The following is a 12,992-nucleotide window of genomic DNA, read 5'->3' on the forward strand; positions in this document are numbered from 1 at the left end:
AACTGGTTGCTTTTAGTGACCTGCTTCTTTCTTATTTTTTTAAGTTTTCATGAATTTTTAAAATTGAATTTAGCAGTTAATAAAATTATACAGGTTTCAGGTGTGCAATTCTATGATACATCATCTGTATAGTGTGTTTACCACCCCAAGTCAAGTCTCCTTCCACCACCATTTATCCTCCCTTTACCCTCTCCTACTTACTCCCATCCACCCTGCTTTCCCTCTGGTAACCACTATACTGTTGTCTGAGTCTATGAGTTTTTGTTTGTTTGTCATGTTTGTTCATTTGCTGTTTTCAGTTTTATAGTCCACATATGAGTGAAATCATATGGTTCTTGACTTTTTCTATCTGACCAATTTCACTTACTATGATATTCTCAAGATCAACCATGTTGTTCATCCCTTATAATGGCTGAGTAGTATTCAGTTGTATATATGTACCACATCTTCTTTATCCAATCATCTATCTAAGGCAGCGGTCATCAACCAGTGGTCCATGAGGTCCCAAAGGTTGGCGACCGCTGATCTAAGGACACTTGAGTTGTTTCCACATCTTGGCCACCATGAATAATGCTGCCATGGTGGTGCATATATGTTTGTGAATAAATGTTTTCAAATTTTTCAGGTAGATACCCAGAAGAGTGGTGAGGGTCATATGGTAACAATTCTTAATTTGTTGAAGAACCTCCATACTGTTTTCCATAGTGGCTGTACCAGTTTACATTCCCACCAGCAGTGAATAAGGGTTCCCTTTTATCCACAACCTCTCCAACACTTGTTATTACTTGTCTTGCTAATAATAGCTATTTTAACAGGTGTGAGGTGGTATCTCATTGTAGTTTTGATTTGCATTTCCCTAATATCTAGTGAGGTTGAGCATCTTTTCATATACTTTTTGGCTATCTGTATGTCTTTTTGGGAGAAATGTCTGTTCGGGTCCTCTGCCCAATTTCTAATTGGACTGTTTTGTTTTTTGGGGGGTTGTTGAGTTGTATGTGTTCTTTCTATATATTAAATACTAGAGGCCCAGTGCACGAGATTCGTGCACTCAGGGGGTCCCTCAGCCCAGCCTGTGCCCTTTCACAGTCCGGGAGCCCTCAGGGGATGTCCAACTGATGGCTTAGGCCCCCTCCTCGCAGCAGTTAACATCCTTAGTGCTGCCGTAGAGGCGGGAAAGGCTTCCACTGCCGCCGCTGTGCTCGCCAACCATGAGCCCTGCTTCTGGGCTTCTGGCTGAGCAGTGCTCCCCCTGTGGGAGTGCACTGACCACCAGAGGGCAGCTCCTGCATTAAGCGTCTGCCCACTGGTGGTCAGTGTGCGTCATTGCGACTGGTCGTTCCACTGTTTGGTTGATTTGTATGTTACCCTTTTATTATATAGGATTAACCTCTTGTCAGAACTGTTGTTTGCAAATATCTTCTACCATTTGGTTGGTTGCCTTTTTGTTTTGTTGGCAGTTTCTCTTGCTAGGCAGAAGCTTTTTAGTTTGATAAATAAATGAGTTACCCATTTCTGGGTGAGAAATACCTCACTAGGGAAAGACAGAGGAAAACATAGAGCAAGCATTCAACAATGATTCCTTGGTAATGGGTATGAGTAACATGATTAAGGATACAATAATACTAACCTGAGTGAATTGCTGAAATATATTCCACTCCCAAGATTTCCAATGTCTGTTCTTTTCACACCACGATCTTCAACTACTTTGGGCAAAAGCAACCCCCTAAAAACAAAAGGGCACTATAATGTTTACTAGAAAAAAGGAACTTTTATATATATATATATATATACTAGGGGCCCGGTGCACGAAATTCGTGCACTGGGTGTGTGTGTGGGGGGGAGTGTCCCTCAGCCCAGCCTGCCCCCTCTCACATACTGGGAGCCCTCAGGCGTTGACCCCCATCACCCTCCAATCGCAGGATTGGCCCCTTGCCCAGGCCTGACGCCTCTGGCCTAGGCGTCGGGCCCGGGCAGCGGGGACCTGCAGTGGCAGCGGGGGGCGCCGCGATCGCGCGGGCTCCGCCCCTGCCCCTGCAGGATGCCTCTGGCTGAGGCGTCCGGCCTGGGCAGCGGGGACCCGCAGCTGCAGCGGCCCCGCGATCGTGGGCTCCGCTTTAGGCCCAGGCAAGGGACCCCTAGCTCCTGGGACTGCCAGCTTCGACCATGCCCAGCTCCCATCGCTGGCTCCACCCCTACTTCCTGCTATCACTGGCCAGGGCGGAAAAGGCACCTGATTCTCCGATCATGGCTGGGGGGCAGGGCAAAGGCGGCCCCAGGGCTGCCTTTGCCCTGCCCCCCAGCTCTTAGCTCCCCCCTGGGTTTCCAATCACTGTCAGTGGCAGGGGGCTTCTTCCTGCTTTCCCTTTGGCCTCCCTGCATTGTGCCTACATATGCAAATTAACCGCCATCTTGTTGACAATTAACTGCCAATCTTAGTTGGCAGTTAACTGCCAATCTTAGTTGGCAGTTAATTTGCATATAGCCCTGATTAGCCAATGAAAAGGGTATCGTCGTATGCCAATTACCATTTTTCTCTTTTATTAGTGTTGAGATATATATATATATATATATATATATATATATATATATATATATATATATCTTTTTTTTTTTGATTTTTTACAGAGAGGAAGGGAGAGGGATAGAGAGTTAGAAACATTGATGAGAGAGAAACATCGATCAGCTGCTTCCTGCACACTCCCCACTGGGTATGTGCCTGCAACCAAGGTACATGCTCTTGACCAGAATCGAACCTGGGACCCTTGAGTCTGCAGGCCGATGCTCTATCCACTGAGCCAAACCAGTCAGGGCAAAAGGAACTTTTTATTATAGCCTCATAATTCTAGCAGAAACAGGTACTATTTAAAGGGTATTATGCTAAGTGAAGCAATCCAGACACAGAAAAACTGTATGACCTCCTTACTAGTATATGTGGAATCTTAAAAAGTCGAATTCATAGAACCAACGACTAGAATGGCTGGGAGAAATGGGAAGATTTTGGTCAAAGGGTACAAACTGCTCTGGCAAATGTTCTCAGTGGTTAGAGCGTCAGCTCCAGCACTGAAGGGTCATGGGTTCGATTCCTGGGTTGCAGATTCCATCCTCAGCCAGCTTGGAGTGTGTGCAGAGGCAACCAAGTGATGTGTCTCTCTCACATCGATGTTTCTCTCTCTCTCCCCTCCTGCCCTCCCTTCCACACTCTCTAAAAAATAAAAAACAATGCAAAGGATACAAACTTTCAGTTATAAGATGAATAAATTTTACATTTGTAATGTACAATATGGTATTATCTATATATATGAAAGGCTAATATGATAAGTGTCCCTCCCACCATCCAACTGGTCACTATGACACGCACTGACCACCCAGGGGCAGACGCTCAATGTAGGAGCTGCCATGATGCACACTGGCCATTTACAGAGAAACGGCAGTGTGGACCTGGCACCGACAAAGCAACATTCCGCTTCCCCCAAGTGGGACACAAGCCCCGCCATCACCTCGGAGTGACACCCCACCAAATTGCAGCTGACGTTGCAATGGCACAAAATGCAGCCCACAGCCAAGCCCAGCCCAGTCCAGCCCAGCCAGGAAACGGTCTCTGTGGGCACCTGGTAATGACGTCATGTAGCAACACCTGGCTTCCTCTCCCTAACAACGACTAGCCTCCTTGGAGTTTCTTCAGCCCAGGAACATGACTTACTTTATAGTCAAGTGCAAACATTTTACACTTTAACCAAATGTTTGTGAAGCGTTTTCACATGCCTCATCTCATTTGATCCTCATAGAAATCCTTGAGTAGGTAGATAGGGAACTCGATGGAATCCTATTTTCTTTTCACTAGTCAGAAAACGAAGATTTAGAAAGTTTAGAAACTTGACCCAACTGAAAAGAAGTAAGAAATGGTGGACCTTGAAAATGACTCAGGTTTTCTCACTGTGCAGAATATAGTCAAACACTGCTGCAGTTAAATATTTCACCCTCTGTTCTCCCTGCGAGATTTACAATAATAATCTGCTTCGTGTTGATATTTACTGCTGTGTTCCTGACAATTACCTGAAAGAGAAGTTGGGGCTCTTCACTGGGCTGGAAAAAGTTTAGCTAAATCCGAAAGCAGGTTTAATTAAGCAAGTTTATTCTATATCTATAAAAGGCTAAGTTGACTCGCACATGCACAATACATATAAAGCTCTCGCTGGCACCAATCGCAAGCATGTGTTTCATTCTGTCATTGTCAATCGTGAATTTGGTTGACACTTCTATTATAGAGAAAGGGTGAATAGCAATATTAACACATTGTATGCGGGAAACGTATTTATACGTTTTACATATTTATACATTCTACCAGTGTAGTAGAGCGCGGGACACGTATTAATACGTTTTTTATAGACTAGCGATAGAATGCGGGTAACGTATAAATACGTAAACTAAAGTTATCGTAACTTTACTGAACGTTGCCATTTGCGCAAAAAATTAGCAAAAATGGAAGAAACTAAGATGGCGGCATAGATAAACACCGGGAAACTGCCGCCTCCCACAACAATTGAAAAACACCTCAAAGGACAGAGCAGACATCATCCAGAACAACAGGAACGCTGACTGAGTGTAAATTCTACAACTAGAAGGAAAGAAAAGCACAGGGAGAGCCAGAGGAGCTGCAGAGGTGAAGTGCAGAGGTACGGTGGCTTGCGCACGCGGAAAGCGGGTGGCACCTGAGGACGCGGCTGTCTTTTTGAATCACAAGCTCCCGACTGCTCTGAACTCCGGTTCCGGGAAGTCTCTGGGGACCCAGGACTCATACCGGGAGAAGCTGCACTGTCGGGCAGCGGGCGAACTTGAGGGCGGCTTTTCCTCAGAGGTGCTTGCAGTAATTATCGGGTCACTGAGACTCGGGACTCCTTAGGGCTGGGCGGAGAATCAGCCATAGCTCTTTGCTCCGCCCTTTGATTCCCTGAGACCCCGCCCCACCCAGGCTGCGGCAGAGGCTTTTGCATGTGAATGTACCGGCCCTTTGCAAACTGATAATTACCTAACTGCAGCTGAGCCAGGCAGACCCGGAACTTCCAAGAGAAGGCCCAAGGCCCCGCAGCGGCTTGCATTGCTTCACAGCTGAGCCTCTTCGTGGCTCCTGCTGTGTGGCCTCAGGCAGAGGCTGAATTAGCACCTCCTTAGATCCAGGAGCCACTGTACCCAGTGGTCAGATTGAAACCCCTCAGATCCATAAGGGACACACTCAGGGAGCAGACTCAGTGAGCACCAAAGCCCCACTGAAGCAAGTCTTGTCCCAGAAGGGTGTCTTCAGCACAGAAGTTCTCCCACTCCAAACACAGCTGATTCTCACAGCCAATTGGCCTGGAGGTCAATTCCTCCCAGTGATCCTACAACAACCAAGGCACCAAGAGTGCACCAAGAGTGTCCACCTCAGGTAACTGGGGAGGCTGAGCCACTGGGCCCTACAGGACACCTGGCGCACAGGGCCACTCTATCAACACAGGGAAGCAGCCAAAAGGCGGAGACAAAGAAACAGGTCACAAATGGCAGAAATGGAGGAAAGCAAATGACTGGATATAGAGTTCAAGGCCATGTTTATAAGGTTTTTCAAGAATTTTATGGAAACCGCCGATAAATTTAATGAATCCCTCAATAAGTATAGTGAGACCATGGAGGACATGAAAAAGGACCAACTAGAAATTAAGCATACACTGACTGAAATAAAGAATAATTTACAGAGATCCAACAGCAGACAAGAGGATCCCAAGAATCAAGTCAAAGATTTGAAATACAAAGAAACAAAAAATACCCAACCGAAAAAGAAAAAAGAAAAGAGATTCCAAAAATATGAAGATAGTGTAAGGAACTTCTGGGACAACTTCAAGCGTACCAACATCAGAATTATAGGGGTACCAGAAGGAGAGAGAGGGCAAGATATTGAAAACCTTTTTGAAGAAATAATGACAGAAAACTTCCCCTACCTGGTGAAAGAAATGGACTTACAAGTCCAGGAAGCGCAGAGAACCCCAAACAAAAGGAATCCAAAGAGGACCACACCAAGACACATCATAATTAAAATGCCAAGAGCAAAAGACAAAGAGAGAATCTTAAAAGCAGCAAGAGAAAGACAGTCAGTTACCTACAAGGGAGTACCCATACGACTGTCAGCTGATTTCTCAACAGAAACCATGCAGGCCAGAAGAGAGTGGCAAGAAATATTCAAAGTGATGAATAGCAAGAACCTGCAACCAAGATTACTTTATCCAGCAAAGCTATCATTCAGAATAGAAGGTCAGATAAAGAGCTTCACGGATAAGAAAAAGCTAAAGGAGTTCATCACCACCAAACCAGCATTATATGAAATGCTGAAAGGTATTCTTTAAGAAGAGGAAGAAGAAAAAGGAACTCTTACCATTTGCCACAGCATGGATGGAACTGGAGAGCGGATAAATACCACAGGATCTCACTCATTTGTGGAATATAATGAACAACATAAACTGATGAACAAGGACTGATCCAGAGACGGAGAGGCATTGATTGGACTGTCGGGCCTTGGAGGGAAGGTAGGGGAGGGGAGGGGTAAGGGGGAAAGATCAACCAAAGAACTTTTATGCAAGCATATAGGCCTAACCAATGGACACGGACAACGGGGGGGTGAGGGCATGAGCGGGGGGGGGGGGGGGGCGGGTAGAGGGTAACGTGGGGACAAGGACACATATGTAATATCTTAATCAATAAAAAATATATTTTAAAAAAAAATTAGCAAAAATGGCTCACGCCACCTGTTAGCTCGCGATAAAAACTACCCGCAAACAATGTGTTAAAATATTTCTTCTAATTAATTTCCTTTCAATGTGCACAAATCCATGTACTAGGCCACTAGTAATTAATAATATGGTACTGTATACTTGAATTGGCTAAGATGGTAGATCTTGTGTTCTCAACATAAGAAAAGAAAAGGTAAGGTATGGAAGTTTTTTTTTTTAAATATATTTCCTTATTGATTTCAGAGAGGAAGGGAGAAGGAGAGAGATAGAAACATCAATGATGAGAGATAATCATTGATCATCTGCCTCCTGCACACCTCCTACTGGGGATCGTGCCCACAACCCAGGCATGTGTCCTTGGCTGGACTCAAACCTGGGACCCTTCAGTCCGCAGGCTTTATCCACTGAGCCAAGCTGGCTAGGGCAAGCTATGGAAGTTTTAACTAAGTTGATTGTGGTAATCATTTTATACTGCATACCTATATCATATCATCATGATTTATACCTTTAAAAAATCATATTGTGGCCCTAGCTGCTTTGGCTCAGTGGAAAGAGCATCGGCCTGCCGAATGAACGGTCCCAAGTTTGATTCCAGTCATGGGCACATGCCTGAGTTACAGGCTCAATACCCAGTAGGGGGTGTGCAGGAAGCAGCCAGTCAATGATTCTCTCTCATGATTCATGTTTCTATCTCTCTCTCCCTCTCCCTTCCTCTGTGAAATTAATTTAAAAAAAAAATTTTAAAAGCACATTGTACAACCTAAATACATACAGTGTTTGTTAATCATACCTCAATAAAGCTGGAAAATAATAAAAACATCGAGGAACTCATCAGCACCACCACCCAGATTGGCTTTGGAAACTGCCGATGACCTTATAGCCACTCCAGCCCAAATCCTGCTGCCCCGCCCACAGACCTGCAGACCCTAGGACATCCACCTCTAAGGCTGCATGGCTCCTGCAGCAGTAAGTGCAACTTCCCCTTCCCAGGCTGCTGAACTCCGGACACCTCAATTGCACCTTCCCAGCATGCAGCTTCCTGAGCCTACCACCCAGGTACTCTTGGGTGCCGCTGTGAGCCCCCCGCTGGGTGCGCTCTTATCAGTGCGTGAGTGTGCTGCCCTGGCAAAGGGCACCCAGTAACTCTGTGGGCCACCACTGGGCACGCGCAAATCCAACCAAGGATGCAAGGCCCCAGCAGCAAAAACTGAGTCTGCTCAATCCACAGCTGCTGACCTCCAGACACAGCGTGCAGGCCTCCTGAGCCCATTGCCCCAAAGGTGGCTCCTGAGTGCCTCTGTGAGCCCCTGCTGGGTGCGCTCATATCCAAACAAGAGTGCACGGCCTCAGCAGTAGAAATTCGGACTTCCCACCCTCCCGACTGCCTGCCTACAGACACCTCGGTCATGTGGCTTCAGCACAAGGGACCTTCTAAGTGCACCGCCCTGGCAAATGGCCCCTGGATGCCTCTGTGAGCCGCAGCTGGGTGTGCGCGAATCCAACCAAAGATGTAAGGCCCTGGCAGCAAAAATTGAGTCTTCCCATTCCACAGCCACTGACCTCCGGACACCACAGTTGTGCCTTTCCCGTGTGCAGGCCTCCAGAGCCCACCACCCCAATGGCAGCTCTTGAGTGCCTCTCTGAGCGCCCCCTGGGCATGCACGTATCCAAGGGTGCACAGGCCCAGCAACATAAATTTGGTCTTCCACTTTCCTGCCTGCCTGTACACAGACACCGCAGTCATGTGGCTTCAGCGCAAAGGCCCCTCTGAATATGCCACCCTGGCAAATGGCTCCCGGGTGCCTCTGTGAGCAACCGCTGGGCATGCACAAATCCAACCAAGGGTGCAAGGCCCCGGCAGCAAAAACTGAGTCTTCCTTCTCCACAGCTGCCAACTGCTGGACACCGCAGTCACACCTTTCCAGTACACAGGCCTCCTGAGCCCCACCACCCCAACAGGCGGTTCCTGGGTGCCTTGTGAGCCCCCGCTGGGCACACGCAATTTCAACCAAGGACACAAGGCAGCAAAAATTGGGACTTCTCCTTCCCTGGCTGCTGACCTCCAGACACCACAGTTGTGCCTTTCCAGCACACAAGCCTACTGAGCCTAATGCCCCTATAGGCAGCTACTGAGTGCCTCCTTGAGTCCTTGCTGGGCGCGCTTGTATCCAAACAAGAGCACACGGACCCGGCAGTAGAAATTCGGATTTCCCCTTCCTGGCTGCCTACCCAAAGACACCGTGATCACGTGGTTTCAGCACGCAGGCCCCCTGAGGCAACTGCCCCAGCAGGCGACTCCCGGGTGCCTCTGTGAGCTTCTGCTAGGTGCACTCATATCCAACCAAGGGCGCAAGGCTCCGGGAGCAGAAACACAGACTTCCCCCTCCTCAGGTGCTGACCTCCAGTCACTGCAGTTGCAATGATCCACTGCACAAGCCCCCTGAGTCCGCTGCCCCAGCAGGCGGCCCCTAGGTGCTTCTCTGAACCGCTGAAAGGCACAACCCTGGCCACTGGCATCCAGTCCCCACGGTAGCGCCGCTCCAGCACATGAACCCCCTGAACCCACTGCTCCAGCAGACAGCTCCTGGGCACCTTTGTAAGCAGCAGCTGGACATGTGTATTCAACCAAAGGCGCACATCCCCCAAAGCAGAACCTGGGACTTCTCCCTCCAAAGGGCCGGTGGCACACCACAATGGCTCCAATCCAGTGTGTGGCCCCACGAGCATACATCCCTTGCAGATGCTCCTGGACCCTCTATGAGATGCCCATAGGTATGTGCCTCTCCAACCAAGGGCACACGGCTCCCTCAGCAGGATCCACGACATCCCCCTCCCAGCTACCTACCTCTGGACATCTTGGTGAGTTACTGAGGACTTGCCTCCCTGGACAAGGTCACATTGTTTCAACCATAGTCTCTGAGATCCCCACATCCTCAGCTGCTGGATCCTGAACCCCCTCATGATTCAGAGAGGGAAATAACTATGGCCAGAGTCTCGCTACCTCAACCACAGACTATAAGACACCCGCCCGCCCCCATCCCCAATGTCATGGGCTCCAGGACCCTCATAGTGAGTTGCAGAGTGACACTAACCCAGCAAGAGTCACACCACACCAGCCAAAGTCACAGTACCGGAGTCTCAGGCCCCGAGACTCCTTCCCGGGCCATGGACTCTGGAAACCCACAGTGAGCACATACCAGTGAGACCTCAACAACCTTTTCCACAAGAGCCAGAACCACAATCACATCCAAAACAGCTTACACAACAAAGCCAGGGGTAAGTCACATTGCCAATCCAAGATGAGATTTCACCCACGAATAAGAAAGTAACATTCAAGATCCAACTACATTAAGAGAACCCAAATAGCTCAAGTAGGGACCTCCACTAGATCACCAAGCCCAGGAGTCCTGAGAGACCGCACCAGTAGCACCACTCCCAAAAGCAGTTGGATCTAAGACATAGAAACAATTAAAACATTAGAGCAAAAAATGGGGAGACAAAAAAACAATCCCCAAAGGAAAGAAGAAGAGAAATCATCAGAAAGGGAGTTAAATGAGATGGAGGCAAGTAACATGTCAGAGAAAAGATTCAGAGTAATGGTTATAAGTATGCTCAAAGGCTGGATGAAAAATACACACAACTCAATGAGAATTACAAGAAGCTGAATGAGAATGTCACCAACATGAAAAGGAACCAAGAGGAAATGAAGAATAACATCGCTGCAATAAAGAACACAATGGAAGGGTTAAACAGTAGACTAGAAGAGGCTGAGGACTGCATCAATGAATTAGAAGACAAGGTAGGAAAAAATACACAAACACAGCAGCAATTGGAAAGAAAACTTAAAAAGCAAGAGGAGGAGAGCCTAAGGGAGCTTTGGGATAACATGAAACAAAACAACATCCACATAATAGGAGTACCAAAAGGAGAGGAAGTGGAGCAAGGAATAGAAAACCTGTTTGAAGAAATAATGACAGAAAACTTCCCTGATTTTGGCAAGAAAAATCCATGCAAATCCAAAAAGCACATAGTGTTCCAAAGAAGATGAACCCAAAAAGACCAACACCAAGAACCATCATAATTAAATTGGCAAACATCAACAACAAAGTAAGAATCTTAAAGGCTGCCAGAGAGAGACAGAAAGTTACCTATAATGGATCTCCCATTAGAATATCAACTGATTTCTCACCAGAAACACAACAAGCCAGAAGGGAATGGAATGAAACAAACAAAGTGATGCAAAGCAAAGGACTGAAACCAAGAATACTATACCTAGCAAGGCTATCATTCCAAATTGAAGGTGGAATCAGGAGCTTCACAGACAAAAAAGAGCTAAGAGAGTTTATTACCACTAAGCTAGCAATGCAAGAAATGCTAAAGGGACTGCTGTAAAAAGAAGAAACAGAAGGCAAGAAGGAACACAAAATAAAAAATAAAAATGGTGACAAACAAGTACTTATCAATAATAACATTAAATGTAAATGGATTAAATGCTCCAATCGAAAGACATAGGGTAAGAACCAAGATGGCATAGATAAAAACATGTACTTGCTGCCTCCCACAACCTCATCAAAACTACAAGTAAAAGACAAAACATCGATCATCCAAAACCACAGGAAAGCTGGCTGAGTGGAAGTTCCACAATTAGAAGGAAAGAAAAAAGCGCATTGAGACTGGTAAGAGGTGTGGAGGTGCAAAATTGAGGAGGTGCGGTGTTGAGGAGGTGCGGAGGTGTGGAGGCACACGCAAAACAGGCTGGCAACTGGGTGCATTGTTGTTTATTTTCAATCGAAGATACAAGCTCCCAATTGCTCTGAACTCCAGTACCGGGCGACACTCTGGGGACCCAGATTCATATGGGGAGAAACTGGACTGTCTAGTAATGGGCTGGAACATGAGGGCAGCTTTCTCTCAGAGGTGCGTGCAGCGATCATTGTTCCTGCGTGGGGGCACAGATCGTGGAGATGTGGGGACCTCTCCAATGCAGGGCTGACTGGCAGCCACTGAGGTCTGCTCCGCCCTGGTGATTCCCAGAGACCCAGCCCCACCCAATTTACAACCCCATCCAAGCTGTGCGCAGTGGCTTTTGCATATGAATGGCCCGTCCTTTCACAGCATAAAACCTAACAAACTGCAGCTGGTCAGAGAGCTCCAAAACTTCCAAAAGGAGACCCAAGGCTGAGCAGCAGCAACTGGCATTGCTTCCTCTTAAATTTTTTGGAATAGTCTGAGAAGGATTGGTTTTAGTTCTTCTTTGAATGTTTGGTAAAACTCCCCTGTGAAGACATCCGGTCCAAGGCTTTTGTTTGCTAAAAGCTTTTTGATTACTGTTTTAATTTCACCAGTAGTTATCGGCCTATTCAGGTTTTTTGATTCTTCCTGATTGAGTTTTGGAAGAACAAAGTAGGAGGGACCTCAATACCAGATATCAAGCTGTATTACGAAGCCACTGTTCTCAAAACTGCCTGGTACTGGCAAAAGGACAAACATAAAGACCAATGGAATAGAATAGAGAACACAGAAATCGATCCAAACCACTATGCTCAATTAATATTTGACAAAGGAGGCAAGATCATACAGTGGAGTCAAGACAGTCTCTTCAAAAATTGGACAGATACATTCAAAGAAATGAAACTAGACCACCAACTTACACCATACACAAAAATAAAACTCAAAATGGATAAAGGACTTAAATGTAAAACGGAAAACCATAAAAATATTAGAGGAATCCACAGGCAGCAAAATCTCAGACATATGCCAAAGCAATATCTCCACCAATACCACTCCTAGGGCAATGGAAACGAACGAGAAAATAAACAAATAGAACTACATCAAAATAAAAAGCTTCTGCACAGCAAAAGAAACCATTAACAAAACAACAGAAAGCCCACTGAATGGGAGAACATATTTGCCAATGTTATCTCCGATAGGGTTTAATCTCCAACATTTACAGGGAACTCACACAACTTAACAAAAGGAAGGTAAACAACCCAATTGAAAAATGGACAATGGTCCTATATTGATACTTTTTGAAAGAAGACAGAAGGAAAGCCAAGAGACATATGAAAACAGGCTCAAAGTCACTAATCATCCAAGAGATGCAAATCAAAACAACAATGAGGTACCATCTCACACCTGTCAGAATGGCTATCATCAACAAATCAGCAAATGACAAGTACTGGTGAGGATTCAAAGAAAAAGGAACCCTCATGCATTGCTGATGGGAATGCAGACTGG

General features: G+C 46.4%; 1 protein-coding gene across 8 annotated transcripts in view; it reads right to left on the reverse strand.

Moving 5' to 3' along the window:
- The window catches only part of PARP4 (poly(ADP-ribose) polymerase family member 4), a 138,498-nt gene that overhangs the window by 90,622 nt on the left and 34,884 nt on the right, over window positions 1–12,992 (reverse strand). For 7 of the 8 annotated variants that reach the window (XM_059684146.1, XM_059684145.1, XM_059684150.1 and 4 more), the window contains one exon: window positions 1,628–1,723. The exons of the other annotated variant lie outside the window; for it this stretch is intronic. In XM_059684146.1, coding sequence (XP_059540129.1) covers window positions 1,628–1,723 — 96 coding nt within the window. The remainder of the gene's footprint in view (window positions 1–1,627; window positions 1,724–12,992) is intronic. 8 annotated transcript variants of the gene reach the window in all.

Source organism: Myotis daubentonii, chromosome 2, assembly GCF_963259705.1.
Source record: "Myotis daubentonii chromosome 2, mMyoDau2.1, whole genome shotgun sequence".
NCBI classification, from domain to species: domain Eukaryota; kingdom Metazoa; phylum Chordata; class Mammalia; order Chiroptera; family Vespertilionidae; genus Myotis; species Myotis daubentonii.